Genomic DNA, 26,570 nt, shown 5'->3' on the forward strand with positions numbered 1-26,570 from the left:
TACCCATAATGGTTCTTGCCATTTCAATTTCTCAGCAATCGCGGTCTTCGCAAACTACACAATAAATTCAACAGGCGGCAGTTTTTCCGGATCACCATACAACTTAAATCCTTTCTACTGTGTATTCGGCCTGATATGCCCATAGTTATGGTAGGATTAAACAAAAATTACGTCGATCCGATCGTCACTTTATTTCATTATATCAAGCTTAATGCAATACACTTTCAATCGCTCCAGTTATATCAATTAATACATAATTTTTATAAATTGCACAAGACAGATTTATTCATTGGTAGCTGTTTTTGCTCGTTTCCGATCAGACCTCAGAGAAAAAAGGGCTATTTCATTTTGTCAACTTCAATCGTCTCCCCATTTCTATGTACTCGTCTATAGGAACGTGTAGAAATTGACATGGTATTTGGAGCACTCAGCCAGGCTCTGACATAAGGATCTTCATTGTTCCGCATGCAACAATCAAACGTTTTTATTTTACAATTAGTCTGAAGAAATTTCCTGCTTCATTTTATTTCTCGATGTACACAACGTGAAATTTTTGTAATTCTGGAAACGATTCTCATTCCATTCTACCATCTTCCAAAGTTAAAATTCAACAGAAGTAATTACTTTAATACCCTCGATTGCACTGCGAACTGCCAATGTAAATTTCATGGCTAAAGAAAATAGAAAAAAAATTTCCCTTGACCCCGACGTGATTTGAACACGCAACCTTCTGATCTGGAGTCAGACGCGCTACCGTTGCGCCACGGAGTCTCTTGTGAGGACTGATGTACGTTGATCAAATGAACAAAAGGATTTATTTCAACGGATCGCACATCTGTCCATTTGTTTCAAAATTTGACTATTATCACAGAAATCACGATGCTTCATTGTAATTGATACTGGTCACAGCTACTAAATTTTAATTTTCAACAACGCTGAATGGCTTAACTAATCGAAGCTTCTCGAGAAGATAACGGCCGTTGGACGTTGGCTGATCCTCTGTAGATTGCGGAGTGTCAGCCGTAGGTAAGATTATTCAACCGACGAAAGCTAGAGAATTGGGCGACATCAGCTGTAAATGAAAAAATAATAATTTAAAATAAAAATATATCGTTTTCATTTTGAAATGAACTCCTCAGTATGAATTTAATGACGGCGTTTCTGTCGTATCTCAGTAACATAATATATGTACCTATACCCCCTATTTATGGTTTTTCCAACAATTACTGCTGTAAGAGCGAACAAATTTTGACATTTCATGTTTATTCTAGCTGGATTACTCGCGGGAACAATTGAATCAACGATATTCATTGAAATTCTGATAGACGTCAATCAATCAATGAATCAATACATGAAATGCGGCGACTCATATCTTTCAGTTTTTTTAATTTTACTAATGATTTGGATTTGTGAACATATTTCATTATAATTAACTCCAAAATTCACTCGGTGCAATTGTTTTCGATTTATTTGAAAGACCGTAATACAGTCTCGGTTACGGACGGTGCGTTACGTTACAGAGAAATATTTGTTCAAAATGGCCACTCTAGACGAAAATGGCCTCTTTTATGAGCAAAGTGGTCCCCTTCACCAAAGCGTGGAAGCACGTGTTACAAGCATAGCCTTCCGTTGCCTAGCAACGCGACGCCATTGGCCAAGATGCCTTGATAGGGATTCAGTTGGTTGTCTAAAACGTTGCTTAACTGTAAGTCCGTTATCGTTGATAACTGACTCGCCGAACAAAGTTTTACAACGCATGGAACTATCTGGCTTCTTCTAAGCTGAAATTGAATTATCATCGAAGAAGATGAAGCCAATCAGCCAGTAGGGTTATCCTGCGGTAGCGATAAATCGCAGTAAATCACAAGACAACAAAATTCCAATCACATGCTTCGGCTTAGTACCTTAATTACTGCTCGTATTAAATCAGCGATACGACCGATCGGCTTAAGGTACTTGTACGGTGTTAACCATGATCCTGGTGTATTCTACGTGAAGCTACACCCAAATGGTATACCTTAGTTTTCAACTAACGAGTGTTCGATTACTGCATTACCAGTTCTCATCTCCAATTAATCATGTTTGTCAGTTGTTTTTTCTTATCAATAAATAACGTACTGCTCACATCACCTTGGATTATAATTTTGTTGGCAGCTACTCGGCACTCAATTCAAATAATCATTCATTAAAAACTCATAACAAAGTATTGCCGACATCAGTAGCTTTCAGCTCAATTTATTTATTCTACTTCATCAGATCGTGCGGTACTTCTTTACAAACAAAATGATCGGGTATTGGACATGTATGCGGTAGAAGTACCAAAAAAACATGAGGGAAAAGGATTGGGAAGGCTATTGGCAGAGGTAATGAAAGATTACCGTGATTACATTCACGAACGATTGAAATGTAATCGCACGACGAACTAAACATGTGAATTAATCATCTTGTTCTTATCTGATTTAATCCTGATTTTGTCCAACGTTTCAGACAGCGTTCATTTACGTAATTGTTCGCAATTATCGCATGCACCTAACTTGTACGTACCTGCAACGCTATTACGAAACAATCAAGACGCAACAACTCAGTGCATATGTGGTTGGACCTCCGCACCTTTTAACTGGTCCTCATCCAGTGGCAATGTTTCCTACTGTAGAGGCCGATAAGCTTGAAGGCATGCCGGATCCTACGGACACAAAGAACAGATTCAATAAGGACTAGTGTCGAATTAAGGACTTGACATTTTTAGAGATGAAATAAGTCAAAAACTTGTTATTAGACCGTTAAAAAAAAAAAAAAAATGGATGAGACCGAGTATAAAGCACTGATACAGTGGTACTGCCGCAAAAAATATTATAATGGCATGTTAGTCCACGCGAAACAAGCGTGCGATGCTCATCCAGCTAGCGAAAACTTGAAAATTTTACTCTCTTTGGCTTACGCACTGATAGGACAAGGCAGAGACGCTGCTAAGGAAGTTTCAGGATTAATTGGCTATGGAGATACAACGCTGGCTGCTTTATTAGTGCAAAGCTATGCTCACAGATTTGGCAATAGTATTGATAGAGGTGCATTGACTCAGCTAGACGCCCGTATCCGCGAAGATAAAAGAAAAGCTACACCTCAAGCACTAACATTGGCTGGCACCGTGCTGTTTCTACTCGGTAAAGTCGAAAAAGCTAAGGAATATGCTGACCGAGCATATAAGTTAAATCCTACGAATATGGATGCGCTATTGATCAAAGGATGGATTAGTTTGCACCTACCAAAAGAGGGGAGCGCAGGAAAATTCACAGATTACTTCGAGCAGGCTCTGAAACAAGACAGAAAACATCTTAACGCTTTACTTGGCTCTGCAAGCTACAAAGAACAGAATGGAGACCACGAAAGCGCGATATCTATACTTAACTCGATCATAGTTCGATATCCAAAACTGTCCATGCCGTTGATAGAAAAAATGTCCAACCAATTGGCCATGAAAGATTGGGAACAGGGGCTAGAAACTTCTAACAGAATACTATTACTTGATTCAAACAACACAAGCGCCGCAAAACTTAAAGCTATAGCATCGCTGTGCAGGGACGGCGACTACACCGAAGGGTTAAGATACTTGCAAACATTTTTCAGATACTTGTTGCTATCGGAGCCTAAAAATATACACCTTCTCATAGATGGAGTGCAATTATTCTCTCGAGTAACCGGACGGGATCCAGCCATATTAACAGAGCTGACAAAAATCACTGAGAAATGTGTACAGCAAAATCCTCAGAGCAGTGAACTGATGGTTGAATTAGGGAACCTGAATGTATTCATGGGAAAAATCAAGGATGCCGAACACTGGTACCGCAGTACGGTACGAATCGACGAATCTTCGCTGCCAGCATTGATGGGACTGGCGCATTGCCAGCTACTCGACACTTCTTCAGGGGCGACAGATTTGGCCAGACAGCAAATTGACTTTCTCAGAGAGATACAGGTAAATGCCACAAGTCCCAAAATTCTGTACATGTCAGCTAAATTGAGCAATCACGAGCCAAGTATAGCTGTAAATTATCTGGACATGGCAGCCATGATATTGCTGGAAGACTCTAAAGGTATTCCTTACGGATTTGAGTATCTCAAAACTTTGAATCCGGATTTTTGTTTGGAAATTGTAAAAGAGTTCTTGATATATTTACCAAGCACGTCAATTGGCAGTGCTCCGGAAGAGAAGAACTCGTCAAGCGATACGTTGAAAAAGCAGTGCTTGAATATACTCGAAAAAGTTTGCGACGCTTGTCCTGGCTTAGCGGCAGCTCTGATGTTGTTGGGAAAAGTCAGATTGCAAAATGGGGACTTTGACGGAGCTTTGGAAGCATTGAGAAAACTACTAGATTCGGTTGATCCAACCAGCGCACCAGGTCACTTGTTAATGGCTCAAATTCTCGCTCGCCAAGGAAAGTATCAGCAGGCTTCGCAAAGTTTGGAAGTTGGATTGAGCTACAATTTTAAAGTCAGAGATGATCCCATGTACCATTTGATCATTGGACTGGTCGAGAAAGAAAATGGAGACCTGAATAGCTGTATTCATAGTTTGCGTGTTGCTATGTCGTATGCCGGTCTAATGCCTGGCGAGGGTATATCAACAACCACTTCGATACCCACCGCAGACAAGGCGACGCTTTACCTTGAGCTCATATCTGCTTATAGTAAAGTCAAAAAGTATAATGAAGCAATTTCACTTATGGCGGAGGCTACGGGGGAATTATGTGGCACTGTTGAGGAGAGTCGCATAATAATCGGAAATGCTGAACTCTGTCTGGACATGGGCGATGTAGACCAGGCCATAAGTCATTTATCAAGAGTTCATCCAGGTCAGCCTTACTACTTGCAAGCGCACACAAGACTCGCTGAAATTCACCTCAAGTGGAGAAAGGACAGGAATGCTTTTGCCAAGTGTTTCAGGTGAGATATCGTGCGAACAAAAAACTAATCCGGGGTTGAAGTCGGTAGCGTTAATTTAACAAATGACTGGAAAAAAAAAACACTTTTTTGCAACTTGAGTATTATTCTGAAGTATTCGAGTTTGATAAACATGAGTATACTAATACTGATTGTGAGAAATAATGACATTTCATCAAAATGCATCATTGGATTGGCGTTACTTGCTTCCACTATTAATTTCTCTCATTAATGACACTGTAGTCAGGACGGCTAGGTGGTCTAGTGGAGTAAGTCTCCGGTAAAGCATCTCTAGATACCAGGTTCAATTCCTGGCTTCGTCGTTAATTTTTCAACTCACCTGAAAATTTTCGAAATTGTACTCTTTCTATTATAAATAAACCAGCTTGTACGTAACCCACCATCGTTTTTGCAATCAGAGAACTAGTCGAGCACTCTCCTGGTCCGACAACATACAGCATGCTTGGGGATGCCTATATCGCCATTCAAGAACCGGACCGCGCGATAGAAGCCTATGAACAGTCCCTGAAGAAAAGTCCATCGGACAAAATACTGGCTAGCAAAATGGGAAAGGCACTGGTCAAAACACACCAATACGGAAAGGCAATAAATTACTACAAAGAAGCAACGCGCCAGGAAGGTTGCGGTGATCTGAAATTGGATATGGCAGAATTGTTCATGAAAATGAAACAGTTCGACAAAGCGGAAGCCACTCTTGCTCAAGAGTTGCAAGTTAAGTCCTTTTGACTGAAATGAGTATTGGCTATACACATCAGTTTCTCGTCCAATGCCCAAATTCTCACAGCGATTTGTGATCGTTTACAGATTGTCGCAATGCAAACGACCTACAGAGCTTAGAACTGCGAACAAAACAGCTACTGTTACTGGCCAAGGTTCGCAAAAGAGCAGGCAATACGCAGGCAGCCCTCGCAACTCTGCGTGAAGCCAGAGAAAATCAGAGTAGGGCTGTTCAGAGAGCTGCTGTCACGCCTGGTTCAACAATGCAGAAGGAGTTGCTGGCTCAAATATGCTCGAGTATGGCGGAGCATGCTTCATCTCTGAGAGATTTTGACCAGGCTATCGTCTACTACAAGGAGGCTTTGAGTCACAATTCTAGTGACACTAAGGCTCTGCTTTCGCTCGCCAAGATTTACATGCAGGTATATATGACATGTTCTACTCAAATGCAGCAAGGCTTGCAAAGAAATTTACGCCAGATCACAAGACCATATTTTTTGTAGGTAAACGACCTGGATCGTTGCGCTCAAAACTGTGCAGCCTTACTAACAATGGATCCGAGCAACGAGGCAGCACTGGTGATGATGGCTGATCTGGCCTTTCGCAAAGTGGATTTTGAAACTGCTGCGTTCCATTTTCGTCAGTTATTAATTCGTCAGCCGACTTATTGGACAGCGCTGGCAAGACTGATAGAAGTTTCTCGTCGAACAGGTAGAACAACGAGGATCCAATGTTAATTATTTTTCTGCAAGCGAAGCAAAGTTTTCATTAAATAAACGAAAGTCGTACCCTAGGCAACATGGATGACCTTCACGAGTGGATCTCTAGGGCAGAATCTAGTATGAGTGGTTCAAACCAAGAAGCTGGCTTCTCTTACTGCGCCGGTCTGTTAGATTGGAGACTTGGCAAGCTGAATTCTGCGCTTCGGTACTTTAATGCTGCTCGACGAGATCCGGAGTGGGGTCAGCAGGCCATCTACAACATGATTGATATATGCTTGGACCCTGACGATGACTCTGCGCTAACCAATGATACTTTCAATGACAGTGATTCTGAGTACCAAGATTCAAGATCACTGGCATTGAAAACAGCTCAACGCTTATTGCAGGTACCATATTATCATACATTTGAAAGAGAGTGACGTTTCAAAGAAATTCTATTACATTGGAAAGAAAAGTGCGAGTCATATTCAGGGAGGTGGGAATTAGTAAACCTGTAAATATACTGAAAGTTACGGTAACTAGATAGTACCTAATAACTTTTTTAAACTTAGCAGTCTTTTACAGGATAGTGACTATCTATTAATTAGGTAATATCTAGATGAAGATACAAATATGCGTATACAAGTTGTCGATAAAAATGCTTCTAGATAATATACAAGATAGTTTTTCAGGCAATTATCTCCATAAAATGTAAGATTATCTATTTAAGATTGAACTTAAATCTAAAATCATATTTTCGGTACATGATTTGTTATGTATTTTATCTCATAATCTATACTCGCTTTGCTGCACATGATTTGTCATGTGATTTGTTATGTATTAATTCGTATCCAAATGTTAAATTACATGATAAAATACATCGGAATTTCAGTAATAACGCTGTGTGATCCATCACAAAATAATTTTCATTAGGCACATTACCTGATAAATTTCAGGCCTCCAAAAGTAAGTCGAAATAACGTTAATTCCAATAATTTTGTACCCAGGAACTGAACCCAAAGGGAGGCATCCAGGAGATGCTGACCCACCGATTGCTGGGTGATTTCTTCCTCTTGGCGACGAAGCAGAAGGGAAACATTGAGCGTGCCCTACAAGATTGTACAGCTCTGGCGAGCCAGGATGCGCTCAAGGATCACGTCGGTCCAGCGCTGGGCTTGGCTACGGCTCACATCCTGCTTAAGCAAACGCCGCGAGCACGCAACCACCTCAAGAGAGTTTGCAGGAATGTTTGGTCCTTCGAAGATGCCGAATACTTGGAACGTTGCTGGGTCCTGCTGGCCGACATTTACGTCCAGTCGAGCAAATACGAGCTGGCCAACGAGCTGCTGAAGCGCGTTCTTCAGCACAACGCGACCTGTGTACGAGCCCACGAATTGTCCGGCTACATAGCCGAGAAGGAACAGAATTATCGCGAGGCCGCCGTCCAGTATTCCCAGGCCTGGAAGTACGGAGGAAGGTCGAAACTCTCCGTCGGTTACAAACTCGCCTATTGCCATATGAAGAGTAAGGCTTACGCTGACGCCATTGAAACTTGCAACGAAGTGTTGAAACAAAATCCGGATTATCCACGGATAAAAAAAGACATACTGGAAAAGTCTATGAACAATTTGCGAACTTAGTTTTACAAATATCGTTCTACCGAAAGGCAATATTTGCATGCAAATGAGATTGTAACGGGAGAATTCCTGGAAATCGTATGATTTCAAAGACGCTTCGCCGGCAGATAGATCTCCGAAGTTACGTACGAAGTATTTTACTGCGTGTAATATGTAACTACGGCTGCCCATTTGACTCCCAATAACTGCAAAAGAATAGAATTTCTAATATGATCCATTCCGATTTCTTTATCCGAAAATTCGAATAAAAACGAATTTGAAGGAGGACGATCCGAATAGCTGCGAAACGTCCTTCGAAATGTTCGCTTTCAGGGAATCCTCCCGGTATAGTTGATTATTAAATGAATTATTCCGTCCACTGTAATCGTAAGCATTAATCGCTCATAAAACTGAGGAACAAATATTCACTGCAACGACGTTTAAAATTTCACTCCTGACAAATGAAATGCGATCCGGTTGAATTTCATTCTTTTTTATTTTCACTCGTCGTTATGAAAATTTCTGCCATTACGAATTTTTATGGAAATTGAAACATTTTGTATTATTTCGTACAAAATTGTAAATATGCATAGTTTTTCGTAAAGAATTTTTAATATTTGTGTTTAAAAATTTTAGTAGCTTGTAGATTTTTTTTTTGTATAAAAATACAAATTTTCATGAAAATCTACAAGTTTTTATGAAAAACTATGCGTATTCACAATTTTGTGAGAGAACAATTTGTTGCACAAAATTGTACGAAGTGTCCCGATTTTCTGAAAAATTCGTAAAAAATCGTAGACATAATTTTCACCACGGATTATACGTCAGCATATTGATGGTTCAAATTTAATCACCACCAGCTGCTGTCACAACAAATTACATGAATCAAAATTATAAAGTATACCTGTAAGATAAGGCGAATACTGTCTTGACTATAAATATTTGACGATACATCTTGATATGACATGTACGATTACACTAGTATCCGCACGTCGGCTGGTGATGAGGAAGCGTGGATAATGCAACAAAATGTATACATGTATAACTAAACGATATATCTACTTATTGAATCGAGCTTGAAGTGTCAATTAGCTACAAATAGATATGTGAAAGGGCTGCTGCGCAATTCGCGTGATTTTATTCGTTGGGAATTTCGGTGATTGCATTCAATTCGTTTTCCTCCAATATCTATTTACAGTTGAAATATATCAAACTGTTGAATTGCTCCGAGGCATTTTTTTCACACGTTATTACCACGGGATTCTTGAAACATTGATTACGATGTTCGTTTAATTTTATTAACTCTATATGCTACTTGATTACAGTAATAAGTAATATTTACACGTTGAAAGTGACAGTTTTACATCATACCTATTACGATTATTACGTTATATTATATACAATGACAATTTTGTTTTAAATAAATCAGATAAGATTAAAATATGTATGTGTATGTATATCATAGATTTAACGCGACGATGTATTTCAATCACTTTACATACCATTATATGTATACACTATTGGCTATTTGTGCATGCTCAAATATTTTGTTTGATTCAAAATTGGTAGTTGACAACTTATTCAGCAAATAGGAGCGAGGAATATTCCCCTTGTATCAATAAAAGTAACTTTTCACTGTGGTTATTACTCTAAAATGACACGATGTAATATGAATAAATGTCCATCAGCTTGCACGAAGTTTCCTGCGCCTTCGATATTAACAAACTTAATATTTAAATCAATCGCAGCTGATGTAATGTTTCCCACATATTTTTTATTTCAATATATAACAACCGAACTTTGAAATTGTCGAAAATTAAACAGACACAAGTCGCTAAGATCGGAAACGAGTTTTTTTCCCGCTTCTGTATCATACCATGATTCAATGCGTTTTCATTTTTCGCACTCCCGAATGTATGGTGTACGTAATTTTTAACACCCAAATTCGCGAATTCGTCAGTGTTGTACGTTGCCTACATAATTTTATCAAAGATAATTATCTTCGATAAATTCACCTCACTTTTCATGTTACATAGAGATAATTTGGATCAAGTTTATCTTTAATTTTCGTTCAGATGAGCCTGCTTTTATCTCACTGATGTGTAACAATCTCCCGTCATTATCGTCATCTTTTCGAATATTCAGAGATAAAAATAAGGATAATCTTGTATCTTTCATGCCGGTTACAGAGACAATTAATTTTTATATGCATAATCTCTTCATACTTTCCTCTAGACAACGAAACTCATTATCTTGCACGACACTGGCAATTGCGTATATCCATCAACCAGTGGCTCTGTGCTCAAATTTGTCTACATAGTACGTGTGCTCTTCAGAGATCCAAGTACATAATTTGGGTAGCTGAAACGGCACCGCAAGCTGCCAGCATGCATGCCACCCATACGACTGCTGTTGTCGTTCCCGAGACGCTGACTATGGTTCCAAGACCACAGGACAGGAGGAATTGCGCCAGGAACACCATCGACGAAACGATCGCAACATCCGTACCCAGGCCTCGGACACCGCCACTTTGAACGGCAATCCCATCTAACCCAACTTCGAACTGTAGAAGATATGAAATGGTGGTTTTATTAGGTTTTTATTTTATTTATTATCTCCACCTAGAGTGGAGAGGATCGATAGAGATCACGGAGTAGTAGGAAATTAGGAAGGAGACAACACTCAGGCAGCTCTCGGCTCAAAAGTTGGTCCAGTTTCTCGGGCAACGGAGGAGGAATTGTCAAGATGCGATTTAAGCGCCTCTTGCGGTCTAAGCCCGCGTAACGCTCTCCCCTCTTCCTTCTATGATCTTACGATTCGGATCTAACGTCGGTTGAGGTTGGAAAAGCAATTGCTCGGTTTTCACTGGTTTTCACTCACATCAAATGCGTATTTTACGAATATACGGAGTGTACTTGTAGCACGGAGGTTTATAGGTTATGATCGCCGCCCTTCATTTCTTACATTTTATAGCGAAAATTTCACTTTTTTCCGTAAGAGGCGCTTAAATCGCATTCAGACAATTCGTCTCACGTTATCTGAAAACTGGGGTAAAGTTTTAGCGCAGTGCTGTCTCCCTCCTACTACTCCGTGAGCGACGTATTTTTTCCCGATTAATCGAGTATAATCGATTATTTTTCTTCAAAATCGGTTTTTGTTTCCTACTCTCATGAACGCCGCGATACAGTATCAATTTATGTTATTGAAATATCAATTACTATCATTCTCTTATTTACCAAGTACCTATTTGATACAATAAGCGAAAGATGAATGAATATTTTCACCTGAAATTGAAAAATATTTTGAATTAAACTACAAATCATCAACAAACTTTTCCGCCATTTAGTCTACGTATTGAAATAAACGAAATTTTGGTTTTAAGTGCACCGTTTCAAAAAATTACGAAATAATCGTTTACTCGATTAATTTCTATCGATTCAATCGAGTCCTGTTGGATAATTTTTTTTGAATCGATTATTTTTATATTACCAGCCATAGTTACGAGATAGGCTACCGGGGTGAAAATATTCTTTGAAAAATTTTATAAGAATCTTGGTACAAATTTACCAATTACGTCAATCAATAAATTTTCACAATAAAATGTCCCGTATTTATTTTAAAAGTCGGAAAAGGCCTCGCTTTCGATGATAATCATCTCATCGTCAGTCCGCCAAAGAAATATCTTCATTAAATCATCTTTTGCATCTCGCTTTGCAATTCAACACGCTGTAACAGTATGGAATATTTTTTTATAAATCTGTTAACTGACATATCATGTTGAGTAACGTATAGTTCAATTTTCTCTCAAGGTTCACCGATTTCGTTCGATTTACTCCCGAATTCCTCACCGATAAACCGTCGAGCTGTATATTTTGGAGCTTGATTGTCGGAAATTGACTTCTGTTTGATTATTTATTTATTTATTTATTTATTTATTTTTGCCCCTTTTTTTCTTTCAGAGAATTATTTTCACCGTAGCTGCGTCTACTGCGTGTGGGCTTATATTACCGTTGACGAAGCGTGATAATGGGCAATCAGCAGATACGGCATTGTGAAGAGTGTCGAATACATAACGCCGGCTGTCCACGAGAAGATAATTACACCCACCGGGTGTTTCGTTAGCGCCATCATCATCATTCCCGTACTGTAGAACAGCAGTCCACATATATACACTTTCTTGGCTCTGTGGATGACCCGAGGAATGAATTAATAATTCTCTTGTTATTTTTTCGAAAATTCTCCTAGAGTAGGAAGATTAGTATGCAGTTAAAAATGAGTTAATAATTTTGGTTTTATACCAATATTCTTTCCTATTCAACTTGCAAAACTCATCAAGCTTATCGGGCAGCCGATCGACTGCTTTACGCTTGACCGAACAGTGAGTTGACAAATTATTTAGAATGATGTGTTCGCTAGATGAAGATTTGGATGTAACTTATGACACGGATTTAGCAAACGCACGGCCGTGTTTCAGAATGAAAAGCATATCTGCGCTCAATATAAAGATTGGATTGATTGAATTTAATAACCATTAATCACCTTGTGATGTGGTAAGCGTATATTTGATTCAAACGAATTAGTGTGCCACTTTTCTCACGTCGATACAATACAAATTAGCCGTAACTTGCTGTTATACCAATTAAAACTCACAGGCGTCAAACGAACATTGAGCACAGGACACGAAACAAGTAATGATTTAATGACATGGCGAATGACCTCCGTTTCACAATGACGCAGAAAATGTTGAGTACGATAGATTTTATGACTAAGACTAACTTGTAGCGTTTAATGAGTTTCTCAATGACGAGCGAGTAACAGGCACATGATAGGGAGTACATGGACATTCCCCAGCACCCAAATCGAACCCCAGATTCGTAAAGTTGTCGTTCATTAGATCCGTCAGAAGCCTGAAATGAAGATTGCAAAGAATTGGAAAGGAACGGGGTAGAATTCCGGAAACAGCGTCACAAAGCTAAAACTGCTCAAAAAGACGTTCAACGACCCATTTTTTCATCTGGGAAATATGGCTTACGATTATTGTCCAAAATATGTCTTTCGCCACCTTGAGATGCAAAAAATGGGTTATAAAACATCGTTCTGACATCATGTTTCACTCTTGAAAAAGGTAAGGAACTTTGAGTAACTTTGAGTGAAGAAATTAAACTTAGGCAAAACATCAGTTTCGAAAGGTCCGAAACCCGATGCTCAAAGTTAGGAAAGTGCAAAATTTCGAAAGGGCGTAACTCCGAAAAATCAAAGTTCCAAAAGTGCGAAAATGAGAAAATTTAGAATTCCGAATGATCGAAGATTTTCAGTTCTGTGGATTTCTGACTTCGTACAAGTTCACCACTTTGATCGTTCTTCCTTTTGGATTTTCGATATTTTTACGTTCGGAGTCATGTTCATTCCGATTTTCGATTTTTCTGATTTTTTACACCCACTCATTGAATAAACTACGCTGTGTGAGTGTATTTTAATTTTCAGAATTCTACTCTATCGAAACTTAATCTCCCGCAATTTCTCTCTATCGTAACTTTACTTTTCGGAACATTGCTCTATCGTAACTTGAATTTACGAAATCTTGGATTTCGGAACTTTGAGCCGTCGGGTTTCCTGCCATTCAAAACTCTGTCGTTTCCCAAAAGTTTGATTTCTTCCAATCTACTTATTGATTTCCGATTAATCCTGACCTTAGGGTCACCACCGTAAACCGCCTCGCCAACGAAATCGGTGAAGTAGAGAGAGTAGCAGACGTGTGCCATCCAGCAGAATAGATTCGTCAAGCACAGCATCCTCATGCTGTGAGGCATGTAGAGTATCGACAGGAGATACTCTCTCAGAGTTGTTCTGGAATTGGCTTCGGCCCCGTCGTCCAATTCGTTGTTCTCAATCGCCATTGATGCCTCCGGAAGCACGTCGGGAATAATGGGAACAGCGCCAGGTCGCTTCGGACGTTCGTCGTTGGGAAGCTGCCTGAGGATGAACTCCTGAAACCGCGGATACGTTTGATTTTTATGTTTCAACTTTCTCTTTATTTCATCGTCAACTAGCCTCTGCATTGTTTCCAACGTTCGTTGGATCCTCCGTCTGCGTCAGGGTTCCGTAAGACGTGCACTCCTCGGCTGCAATCTTGTCCGACTCTTCCGACTTTCTGCTCTCAGACATCTGCGGAGAGAAGTTTGCGAACGGTTAAAATCAGCGAGAAAATCATCAACGAACAGAATATCGTAATTGCGGTACTAGATACTCTTATGACGGAGAAATTATTCGTGTATATACAAATTCATCTAGATAAAATGTATTATCTCCATGATTGACATTAGATTATCTTTATTTCCATCTGTTTAGTGAAAAAAATAAAAATAAAAACGACAAAAGTGAGAGCGAAAAGAAAGAATTTATTATCGTCGATTCGAAAAAATATTTCTTTCCGATTTGTGTAAAAAAGTATATTATTACCGTGAATAATTTTTTGCCAAAGCAACGATAGCTCGATTTGGTTATAAGAATAAAGTAAAAACTAGCAAGAAAATGATTTTTTTCGTCAACGTCAAAGGGGAAAAAAAAATGTTTGCTAGTCTCATGGTAAAAAATCCTTTTTCTCTCGGAAAGGTTATTTCCATTCAATTAATTTATAAGAAGACAAAAGGCGAATTTAACTATGACAATAAGACACCTAATTGTTTTGGATAAATTTATCTGACAGAGAACGTATAACAGTACCGTCGGAATATCTTCATCGTTACCTTCTGATCGTGGAATCGTTGGTACTGATCCCGCTCGAGAACCTCGAGTGGAATTTCCTTGAAGCTGGTTATGGTGCAAAGTACGCATATTACGAATATTATCGTGATCAACGTGAAGGTCGCGTGAAGGTGGCCCCCCAGCATGACCCCGAGGGTTGTTGCGTCCCAGTTGATGCCCCCCAGTCCGTAGCCCATGAAGCCCCCCAATCCGGCCATGATTGTGAAGGTGCTGAGTCCCCGGGCATGATCCTCTGCGTCGTGGGCACGTGTAAGGTATAATCAGGGTTTTAAAATGGTGCGAGGTTTATAATCAAGTTACAATTAAGCGGTAACTGCCCAATGGAGTTAATTAGCGAACCACCTCAATAATTAAGGGGTTCAGAGAGCAAGTGCAGGGCTGATAGCAGTCTCCTTGGTCGGAAAAAGTGAAAATGGTGACCAGGAATATTTGAAAAGTCACCATACAGTGACCAAAAACTGATTAAAAAGTTAAGTATTTCGAAAAATTTGTAGATCTAATTTCGGATTAGTAATATTTAGGTACTGAGTAAATCACTAACTCAGTTAGTCAGTGATTAAGTGATAGGAATCTGCTAGAAAAATTCTTCGATTAGCGACTATTCGTCGCTCTCTACGAAGCAGAGCATATTTGAGATTCACCAGTTTCTTGGGAAAAAAGCCTGAAACGAAAAATAATTATTTCTCAATTCTCTGATCCGTACAAATACTTTCTCGATAGTTCACAAAAATGGCTCTCCTCTTATTAGAGTGAAAAAAGTATCACGTTGAACTAACCAGGAACAAATAAAAATTAGAACAACGTCCAGAACAAAAAATATTTAAAAAAATGAGCATGCTTTTATTTCTAAGTACTGGGTTATGAATGCGTTTTTCTATACGTTTCCCAATAAGATACGATGAACGAGAATAGCATGAATTTGAGTTCATTTGAAAATAATGCTCGTGCATACGTGTATAAGTATGGAAAAAGTACGAATTTTTGGATTCATCGGGAAAACCGAATCTTCAAAGCCTTTTCCTTTTGAGACTTTTGGGGTCCGGCAAAGAATTTTCTGTCCTTACACGCGGAGCTGAAGCTTTTAAATTTTTGAATAATTTTGCATTTCCGGTGCACCCTAATAAACAGGATATAGGCATTGAAAAAAAAATCTCGATCATCGGGATACAGTTGGAAAAAGTGACTTATCGCAGAATGGTGACAAATAAGTGTGTTTTATAAAAAAAAGTGACTAAAAGTGATGAACGTGACGCGCTACGAGCCGCACCAGTGGTGTAGGTTTAAAATTCAAGTTCAAGAAGAATATGCATAAGTAAGCATAAGTAAGAATTCGCATTTGCGATTAAACAAGGTAAAAATTTTTTTTATCCTAAAAATTTAGGCCAGACCGATTTGTACCACTTGCATTTCCAATCCCTCAACTTCGAGTTGGGTGAAAGTAGCTGACGACGGTGCGGTGAAATTGGACTCGAAATTTGTCTTCATCGAAGAGGAAATTCGATGCCTACCTGGAACCGTGACGTCCAGAAGATAGGCTCTTGCTGGGCTTTGACAGGCGTCAGCGTCAAAGTCAAGGAGAACAGTGCCGAGTATTGTGAAGAATATCCCCCAAGAATGGGACGATGTTGGTGACGAGTGCCGGTTTTCGACGGTAGAATTTGTGCCCGAGGTCCGATGCCCCAGAGGAACGGTGTGATTGGCAAACGTCGGGGTGTCGCCGAAGGCGTATCCCATGTTTTCGCCGTTGGGGACGAGGATCAACCCTGGAAATTGAAGCCCCGAGTCTTACATCGATCGCACCTCAGGCCTCACGGATAGTTTCACTCTCTCTCCCTCTCTCTACTTCAATTTACGTATATTTTCACGTGAATTAATATTTATAATAATTATATAATGTCAATCAAGGTCGCGACCGTAATATTTTCAGGTTATAATTGGTTCATGATTCATGCTATTCTAATTTTGTTAAATTTTGTTCAACCCCTCGAGAACATATTGGGTTATACTGACCTACACCTTTTTGCTTCTGAAACAAGTAATTCTTTTTTCAATTTATTTATTTATTTTTTTATTCTTCCAATTTATGAATTATATTTATACTATGCTATAACACTCCAAGATAGTAAAAGTATACCGGTGAATTTTTTCAGGTAGATTGGACTAGTAGATTTGAAATGGCAACGCATGAAAAATGGAACAGGGTCATTTTGACCCAGAGTGTTCTCCATCGTCGAAAAAAATAATTCTCTTCTCGGAGGGTTGATTATATATCTATAATTTTCTTCTTCACATCACCGTTACGGTGATTTCTAGATTTTGCATTATTTTTCCTGTATTTATTTATTTATTTATTTTCATTTGCAAAAGGCTTGCCATGGTTAATAAAACTAATCAACAAATCAATCGATCGATATCTCTCTCTCTCTGTCTCACCTATGAATACACCAATGGCCAAGAGCAGGATGAACGGCCTTCTTCTTCCCTGTCGTATTCTGCAACGGTCACTCACGCTGCCGAGGAACGGGGTGACGAAAAAACCGACCAGAGGACTCAGCGCCCAGACCAAGGTCATGTGCTGGTGGTCGACACCGATCTTGAGGAGCGTCGGTGATACGAACGCGGTTTCGGCCGCGTACGAAAACTCGATTCCCATTACGGCGGCCGAGATCCGGACCAGCTCACCCCGCGTTTTTTTCCTAAATTTTTCGATGCTTGTTTCACGTTCTTGTCACACTCAATTACGGGTGTATTAAATACGAGTAAATTCCCGAAGAATTGCAGCACACTTGACAATCAATTATTCAATGCGATCGGAGTTTGTTTTAAGTGGTTAGGGCTGCTCAGAGGTGTGAAAAAATGGTTATTTTGAAAAAAAAAAAAAACAATGCGTTCATTGTAGACCAAGCTATCGCCATATTTGTTGTAACCCGTCTCACAAGTAGTGCTTTCTGGTGACCATCGTAACTTTTTTTCACAGGTCCATCCAAAATCAATCAGACAAGAAAAAATCATCAGTTCAAGCAGTTAATGCAGCCCGATTAGAGCATTTTTTTCTGTGAATAAAAAAAAAAAAAAAAAAAAATGGCGGCCTCTGATAATTTACTTGCGAATTTTTGAGGAAAAAAGCAATTGTCTATTGCTTGTAAAAATATAAGTTGGGATTAGAAAAAAAAAATAAAAAATATAAAATTAAAACACAATCCTACGATCAAGCACTATTTTTTTAATGCCCACAATAAACTGAATAAATTTAATTTATATCCATCGAGTGGTTTTTGAACTACAGTGGTCACCGACTTTGAAAACACAGTATCGAAAAGAAACAGGTTTAACGGAAATCGGTCGCTGAAAGCTGCCATCCAGGGTCATCTAGCCCTTCAGTTATTGCATAATATCTCGGAAACTGTTCGTTAAATTTAATTGAAATTTTCAGAGAATATTTTCGAGGCATCATACTTTAAGAAAGCGCAAAAGAAGAAATCGATATTTTTAAAATCCTGAGTTGCTTCAACTCCTTGATAAAAACTATGTTGATCGAACTTCATTCGTATTTCTTTTAATCTTATTTTTTTCATCCGCTATGATCGATAAATAGAAAGCATTATCATTGACAATATTTAACATCTACCATCTTGCGGTCCTTGTGATACCTCAAATACGGTGAAAATCGATTTATCTATTTGAAATTTTGAAATTTAGAAACGGTTTACAACTTTGTTTATCCTCTTTGCCACGACATAGTTTGTTTTGTTTTTTTTTTTTTCTGTGAAAAAAATTACAACAGTCTCGCGTTGAATTTCGATTTTTAGTCATTAATTGACAACTTCTTCATTCAATTATCACAAGAAAATTACCATTGCAAGAGAAGTGGGATTGTGGGATAGGGACCCTAAAACTATCCAAGTATACATTGTCTCGAAATTTGAAATAAATCGATCAAGATCGATTCACATACTTTTTAATAAAACGCGTCCTTATCGAATTGAATAATCGAATGTCGGGATGTATAAAGTCCCGAGACTCAGCCCATTCGTACATGGACTCTATCAAAGCGGTTCTAACGCACCTGTATATGTGCGAGTAGTCGTCGAGGGTCTTTTCCAGCTTCGGAGGGCCTCGGATATGATTCAAAAAACCTTCGATTCCCTGATCCAAGGGAATACTCTGTTTCCACTCTTTCCAACCGTTCCATTTCTCACCAACTTTATCTCGGACACCGTGAATTCTACCGGCCAATCCCTCGTACTCGTGCAGTTTATCCACCATTATATCCGACTCTCCTTATACGCCCCTGAATAAAACAGTTTCAAACGTCGAGTAACAGCTCCGTATAAAAGCCGAAATTCGATTGACCCCGAGAAAAATTTAATTCAAATGGATGGACGCTGCTGCTCCGTAGTTATAACGGTTCTCATGCTTTCCGTTCACTGTCTCTTTTTCTCCTGACAGTAAAAACGATATTATTCCGTAGAATTGAAAATCTGAATTTGTGAAGCGTAAAATGATACATCGAATAAATCAAAAATGAGGAATTCGAAAACTTTTAATTGGTCGGAAATTCCTTATCTGAGGTTTCTTGGTTTGCTTTAACCGAATCCCCGAATAAAATGAATGGAAAAACTGTAGGGGATACGAATCAAAATGGCTTAACTCCCGAGAGTTTGCTAATCGGATTGAGAATAAAAACGCTCGAAAACCTATCGAAAGTGAAGAATAACATTTTTTTTAGCTTCAGGCTTCTTTGAATCGAGCAAAGTGTTTGCTAAAGTTTCAGGGTAGAAGATATAAGAAAACACTGGCTGTAACTGCGATTAGTGATTCACGTGATTATATTTTTGTGTATTTTATTCGTTCAATAACAATGAAACATTAACGCTAATTCTTTCGATCGGAATAAATTCAATCAATTTTGCTCACGCACCAGACAATCAGATTATTTTTAATCACTTATTGATCTCATTTGTGAGAAGTTAATGTGACCTGAAACACGCTATTTCTTTTACTGATTTTAACACCTAGAGGGTGATTTTCACAGTTCTGTCATATAAGAGTTGAAAATATAATAATGACAATACGCACTTGAAGTAAATAAAACACGAAAATGTACATTGTCAAGAATATCACGACATGTCAAAGTCCAAAGTTTCCAGCCAGAGACTGATAATTATATTTACTCAACGTTTGTCTCGTCGATGTGTAAATAGCAGTAATTCTCAAAGCGAAATTAACACGGTAAAAAAAAAAAAAAAAAAAAACAAAAAGCATTGAAAGTGAATTGGGGCGAATACGGTATACCTGTTGATCCGGATTGCGATAATCCAACGGGATTACGCGGCAAATGAAAGTATCCGCAAGTCTGAATGGCGGGGATGGTGTGAATAAAAAGAGCAGAAGAAGAAAGGAGGAAAAAAAAATAAATAAAAAATATGCCGACAACCAGTTGCTTTTTCATTGATAGTAAGAAAAAAAAGTTTACTACAACGATAATTTTAATGAATAAGGGGGGGGGGGGGGGGGGGGAATAAATGCGCGCAACGTAAAAAAAGCAACAACCAACCTGGATTATCGCTCTCTGATATCCCGTGGCTTCAATCCATTTTAAACCGCAACGTTGCAAATCAACCGGCTTCTCCCTCCCGAATATTACAAAATCGCGTCACTCTTCTTCCGCAGCTAACGTCAAGGATTACGTTCAACCCTGTCGACGGACGCTGCTCGACTACCAACCCCGAAGCTCACCCCACCCTCGAATCGAGCCGGTGTTGCGACGTCGCGACGCGCTGCAAGTTTCGCGTTATTCTAACAAGAACCGATGCCTGTGTGAGTCTCTCTACGCGCTTTCAATGTTGGAAAGAACTTGGCGCGATATTTTATACGTGCAATCGTAACACGAACCATAAAGATGGCTTACGTTTTAACAAAAGCTCGTTTGTTTCAGTAATGATGGAAAAGTTTCGTTCAAAGAATGTTTTCTTCCATGGTGCACGATGAAAGTTTGCTCAATATTTGGCAGGGAACAGTCTTCACCTGTTTTGTTCTTGTCATTTTTTACTCATTTTTTTCACTCCCTGGTCCAATGAAGATACCGTATATTAAGTATATTCTACGATAAAAAAAAAAAAAACAATTTATATTGTAGACAGTCGTTCCAAGCGTTCAATGTTGGACGAAACTTGGCTCGACATTTTATACGAACGATCATAACACGGACCATAAAGATGGCTTTCGTTTTAACGAAAGCTCGTTTGTTTCAACAACGGTGAAAAAAACTGCGTTCAAAGACTTGTTTGTTCAATGTTGCACGATTCAAGTTGGCTCAATATTCGGCAGAGATTAATTTTCACCAATTTTTTTATTTTCTTTTTTATTCTCATTCTTTCTTATTCTTTGGTCGAATGTAAATACTCTAGGTACAATACGTATATCGTACAAGAATAAAACGAATACATGTTTCAAAGATTAAGTTAAATGTTTCCCCGGTGCAGTGAACAAAATTAATAAAAAAAAATAAATAAAAGTACAGACCTTCCTCAGCGGATGCTAGAATTGCGTGAAATTGCAGACGGAATGTCTGCGGCGAACGATTTTGTTATTTGTTTTTCGTTTCGTTAATCCCGTTTCCTCTTCTTCCTCGACTTCTCTCTGCAAATACTCGAACTGGCGGCTGCAGGTTGTGTCGATGCAACAAGTACCTGCAACGTGGACGATTCCATCCTCGGTTGACCTGCTTGCAGTTATAAAGATACCTTCATCACCTCTGAAATACGTTTGCTTTTACGTATAATTCACTCGCTAACAGAAAAAAGAATTATTCCGAGTACGTCAGAAAGTATTTCCAACGAATTAGAACTTGGAATTTCTTATTGTTAATCGAAATAATCAATTCAACTAATGAGTTAGTAGAAAAAAAAAAAAAAACAATAATTCCGCGAAAAATCAATGATCAAATTTTGCAGAAAAAAATCTATGGAACTTTTATTGGAGTCATGAAATATTCTAAATACGTACAGAGTTTATTCTTATGGAGGAGGAGAATTTTTGAAACTTGATTTATCCAACGACTTGTTTTTATCGAACGATTAATTTTTTTTTTTTTCTTATTTGAGCTTTAAGCATAATTTTTACGGTGTATAAGGAACCGCGCTAAATTTTCAGCTGCGATTTAGCGATGCTGAAAAATTAATTACTGCACAAAATGCCGGCTGGATTTCTTACTTCGTAATTCTCGTTACGAACGAAGGAAGCACAAACGCGGAATGGATCGAACGAGTATTTTCAACTAATAAATGAGCCATCGAGAGTTAGATTTCCAGCAGCAGTAGTCATATACATATACGTACAATTTCCTTCATGGAAATTGCCGCAGCTTTCCTTCCAGCATTATTATTCAATGAGTGAAATTTTTTCTTTTTTCTCATTCGCAGTTTACTTCTTATCGCACGGGTAATGATCATTACAGTGGTACGTATTACGGAGATTTTTTCTGCTTTATAACGTGTAGAAAGTAAATCAATACCTATTCGATTGTCGAGTTGCAACGGTGCTAAATGGGATGATTAAAGTCGGATAAAATGTGTACCTCTCACAATCAGCCGGTGTTTCATCGCCTCAATAATTGTTCCTCTTTCCTCCAGATAGCAATCGCTGTTAAATCTCTGGTGACTTCATTGCCATTTACACTCGGAGCAAACACCTGGGACTCTCGCCCTTCGCCTCGGACTCTTTCGACGTTGTTTCGTTTTTATCCGCGATGAAACCACTGAGAGAAATTTATGTAGGTGATAAACATTCGAGTCGGATGGCAGAGAAAGAATTTATCAGAGGTAACAGGGAAGCTCGGTTTACACAAATCTTTGTTGTACGAATACTAAGAAATGGTCTAATGGGTTCGTAAATTTGGATTTTGAATTTTAAAGAGATTAACTGATCCAAAATTCGTTATTTTTATTAACTTTATTATGAAATAGTAAAATTATCGTATCTCTAAGTTGCGAAGATCTCTTTAACAATTGGAAAATCAAAAATATTGGTGGAATAATACAGAATAGCTCAGACATCGATGTTTCGTTTAAGATTCCTTCAAAATTATTCAACACATCTAGCAGCTTCGTTAGATTTCATTCTACGATAGATTATTTTATTCGGAAGACTATTCTCAATAATTTCACTGAAACACTTTACTTTTAGTAATTAATTTAACAATATCGATTATGATCAACAAATCTAGGAGATTAATAATCATTTTAAAGAGTCTTGAAAAGAAACACTGATATCTATAAAACTTCGTCTTTTAATTTTTCATCCCTCACGAATACATCTGATTTGATGAATGCTCAATTCACGAATTTTCCGTGATAAAAATTGTTAAATAGTATAAATTTTTCGGAAGCCAAGTTCCTTAATCGATGAAGATTCGATGATGACGTCGACGCTACTGCAAATTAGCGTATACCTATAACGGTATACGGAAAGCACTTGGAAGAGTCTTAAATTATTAACAGTATAGCCGTCACCCAAATGAAGTCTTACAATCTGGGTCTTGCCTAGAGCAGCCTTGGCTAAGGCTCAGTGTTACATGTTGGAGGTAAGGTAACAGCTGACAGTTTTTCTTTTTCTTTTCATTCCCTGACGCATAGGAAAAATTGACGATGCGTTGTTTCACGATTCTGTACACCTATACTGATTATTGTTTATACGTTAAAATAGTTATTTATGCATGGATTTTTACAGAAAAAAAAAACTATTGTGCCATTTCATTCTATCTGTACGCTTGTTATTTATTAATTTTCCCTGGTAATAAACCGAGGCCCAAAAATTTATCCAGATTATTTATTCTCCAACATTCGACTCGATTAATTGGGTCGGATTTCATTCCGAGGACAAACCGGAGAAACAATAGAAAGAGAAATTTCTCGAAGCATGGCGCAGAAGCATCAAAGCCTAATAACGACGAGGACGACTCCATTCTACCAATCGGATTAAGTTGTATTCTGTAAAGACTGAGACGCAGCGTCGCTGATACTTTTCTCTCCAGATTCCCTCATGAGGCAAATTCCATCTTGGATTTTCCGCGGAAATAAATGAGCAGGAAAAAGGGGAAGCAATTATTTTCAAAGGGGATTGATCGCATGTAAAAAAAAAAAGCAAAAACAAAAAAAGAATTTCAAACGCGGAGTAATAACTCTGCCGTAAATAATATAATATTTCGTTAGATTGAATTTCGTCTCATCAACAAAGTGACAAAACGCTATATAGGCGTTTGAAATTAGACTAATGACTATGTAACAACTCGGAGTTTTGAGAACATCGAAAAGCGTTTCACGATAGTCAAAATTATTCACGATAATGTTAAACGAAAAATTTGTTTTTATCTCAACGAAGGGAGTCCCGGTCTATTTTTGTAATTAGTCGATCCGATGATCGATGTGTCACAGAAAAAGTTCGACAATAGTTGAACACCTGCAGATCGTTAATGTATTTAAGGTCAATTTGAAGAATAGTTTTACTAAGAAAAACAACGAGAGCAAATTACTATTGTGTGAGGTGTTCGCTTTATTGTTTACAGCGAAGCTAATCGAATTTGATAGTGAAAATGACCATGGATAAGATTACGACCTCAATTGTCTTCTCCCCCGAAAACTGAGCGAACAATAGTTCGCTGGGTCTGACAAACATTTCTCTGAATAAATCAGTATAATTGTTTTGAACAAATATAATAATCGGACAGATGTACCTTCGATTAAAGTATCGGACGTACAGTCGAGTGAAACAATTTATACCAGAAACGAGGACGTGAACTGAGTTTGAAATAACGATCGTTTCTTATAAGATGTGAGAAAAAATCGAGACTCCGCGAAATCAAACGAACAAATATTGGTCTTAATAACTTGAAAAAGTTCGCATTATTCCTATTTTTTCATATTATTGCGCCAATGAAATCCGTACTACGCGCTCAACCTTATGACTCGTTTCATCACGACTCAATGTTTCTAGTTACTGTAACAAATGAAATTTTTCTCAGTGTAAACGTGTGATTTAGAAACATAAGGCATGCACCCTAAGTTTTATTCCTTCCCTTCAAGCAGCGCACACGTGAATCCGCACGAATGTCACAGTGCAAAACTATCGGCTTTCGCCAATCTGGGTTGCCCTCAACGATCGAAGAAGAATCGGACCGCGTCCTGATTAAGGGGTTTGCACCAACTCAAGAGGCCGAAAACAGGCGATTTTTCAAGAATTTTTCACGAAGACATATTTCAATTTATCAATATAAAAATTCATCCACACATTGGGGTAGCATTGAGCTTCATTTTGATAGTTTTTCATTTGTAAAAATAACGATTTTTAAAGTTGCTATAACCGATCTCCGGGAGCACCTAATAAAAAATAACGTTTTGCGGCGAGCAAGATATATCTGGACTGGATTTCATCCGAAATGAAAATGCAGAAAGATTCAGTTAATAGAAGGTATTATCTGGTCTTCGTTCGAAGAAATAAGTAAAATATCAATTTTTAACGAAACAGCGGCTTTTCAAAAAAAAAAATTTCAATTTTCCATAAAAATTTTCGCCTTGATTTGTATATAAAATGGAAAATATTTATCTTCGAGAAAATACCTTCTATGAAGGACTGAAAAATATATTCATAAAGCTTGCGTACAAAATTTGAGACTGATCGGTTCGGCCGTGTCCGATAAATCCTGCTCACCAGCTTTGAAAACATAGTTTTTAGAAAAACGCGTTGAAAATTTCAAAAGCACTTTATACCCTACAAGGCGTCTTTGCATATATTGGCGTAACTTCGAGAATATTTGTTGGATCGACATGAAAATTTTCGTGCATATACTTGAATGTATATACGTAAAGAAACAGAAATTAAAAAAAAGAAACTCGATCTAAAAAATTCAGACTGCATATAACCCCTTAAAAGATCCAGAGCGGATGGGTGAAAAATTTGTTACTGTACATTTTTGCCAGGTGAAATTAGTAACGTGGTAACGATTTTTTTTTCTATCAGCTGGTACTTTTTACGCGAGATACAGATGCATCGATTCTGTTTTTAGCAAACCAGCCGATCAGCGTCAGCCCGAAGCCATCAATTTTCTTCAGTGATTCCAAGGCTGGGCAGCTGCTGTTACGCAGCGGGAAGAAATCCCTATTGGACGATATTGAGTCAATTTATTTGCAATTTAAAGGCTACAAGCCCTGGTTCACTTTGAGCTGCTGCACGAACGATCACCCGGAATCGTAATATTATACGCAGTACGTTCGTTCCGTGTGTTTATAAATTGGATCGGGGAGACAGAAATCCCTTCATTTGTTATTGCACAACCCATCGGCGAAAGCGTCATCCCGATCGCATCACACCCACTGGCACACTCTGTCTTCAGAAATAAGATACCGTTCGGGTCATCAATGGTTTCTTAATAAGTCGTTGATGAGTTGCCGTAAAAAATCCCCTTCTAGACCTAGAGTTGATCGAAATAAATAAGGAAAGAATAATAAAAGAGGAGGAAGAGGAATTGGAAGAAAAGAGCGGTCGCAACGGAGCGCAATAGTCTTTCCATCCGAGTATCGATCGAGCTGCGGCTCGGATCATTTACTCTGATTCGGTAAGCTCCGTGCATACGCAGAGATTGCATTCGCGACTTTTATATTTACCGAGTATGCTTGAAAAAATTCATCATCGACGTTACAGGAACAACAGCGACCTGGATAAATAAAAATAAGAGAGAATAAAAAATTCAAGATAAACTACAAGTGACGTGATTTAAACAAATACCAATTTACGACGTGTCACGTCATTATTTCAG

General features: G+C 38.4%; 2 protein-coding genes and 1 non-coding gene across 3 annotated transcripts; 1 reads left to right on the forward strand and 2 right to left on the reverse strand.

The window, feature by feature from the left end:
- Window positions 1-699: 699 nt before the first annotated feature.
- On the reverse strand, window positions 700-771 carry TRNAW-CCA (transfer RNA tryptophan (anticodon CCA)). The gene has a single exon. It is a non-coding gene; the product is annotated as a tRNA-Trp (tRNA).
- Window positions 772-2,647: 1,876 nt separating this feature from the next.
- LOC124216000 (tetratricopeptide repeat protein 21B) lies at window positions 2,648-9,691 on the forward strand. The gene is given in 6 exon segments (XM_069135254.1): window positions 2,648-4,941; window positions 5,358-5,675; window positions 5,744-6,098; window positions 6,180-6,387; window positions 6,471-6,784; window positions 7,385-9,691. Coding segments are annotated over 6 exon segments (3,972 nt in total). The 5' UTR covers window positions 2,648-2,797; the 3' UTR covers window positions 8,018-9,691.
- Window positions 9,270-20,485, reverse strand: lovit (loss of visual transmission). Its single transcript, XM_046620011.2, has 10 exons — window positions 20,316-20,485; window positions 18,825-19,049; window positions 17,192-17,454; window positions 16,267-16,521; window positions 14,740-14,990; window positions 14,045-14,158; window positions 13,684-13,980; window positions 12,770-12,900; window positions 12,002-12,176; window positions 9,270-10,556 (listed from the first exon to the last, which is right to left on the reverse strand). Exons 2-10 carry the CDS (start codon window positions 19,022-19,024, stop codon window positions 10,326-10,328), a joined length of 1,917 nt encoding a protein of 638 aa, XP_046475967.1. The 5' UTR covers window positions 19,025-19,049; window positions 20,316-20,485; the 3' UTR covers window positions 9,270-10,325.
- Between the last annotated feature and the right edge of the window lie 6,085 nt (window positions 20,486-26,570).

Source organism: Neodiprion pinetum, chromosome 4 (genome assembly GCF_021155775.2).
Source record: "Neodiprion pinetum isolate iyNeoPine1 chromosome 4, iyNeoPine1.2, whole genome shotgun sequence".
In the NCBI taxonomy this organism is placed as follows: domain Eukaryota; kingdom Metazoa; phylum Arthropoda; class Insecta; order Hymenoptera; family Diprionidae; genus Neodiprion; species Neodiprion pinetum.

Bases quoted from the DNA above. Each gene is read 5' to 3' on its own strand.
- lovit (XM_046620011.2), bottom strand. From the start codon at position 19,024: ATGGTGGATAAACTGCACGAGTACGAGGGATTGGCCGGTAGAATTCAC. The intron at 17,455-18,824 runs GTGCGTTAGAAC...CGAAAAATTTAG, and splicing joins GACTACTCGCACATATACAG to GAAAAAAACGCGGGGTGAGC. The intron at 14,991-16,266 runs GTAGGCATCGAA...CCCACGACGCAG, and splicing joins TCTGGACGTCACGGTTCCAG to AGGATCATGCCCGGGGACTC.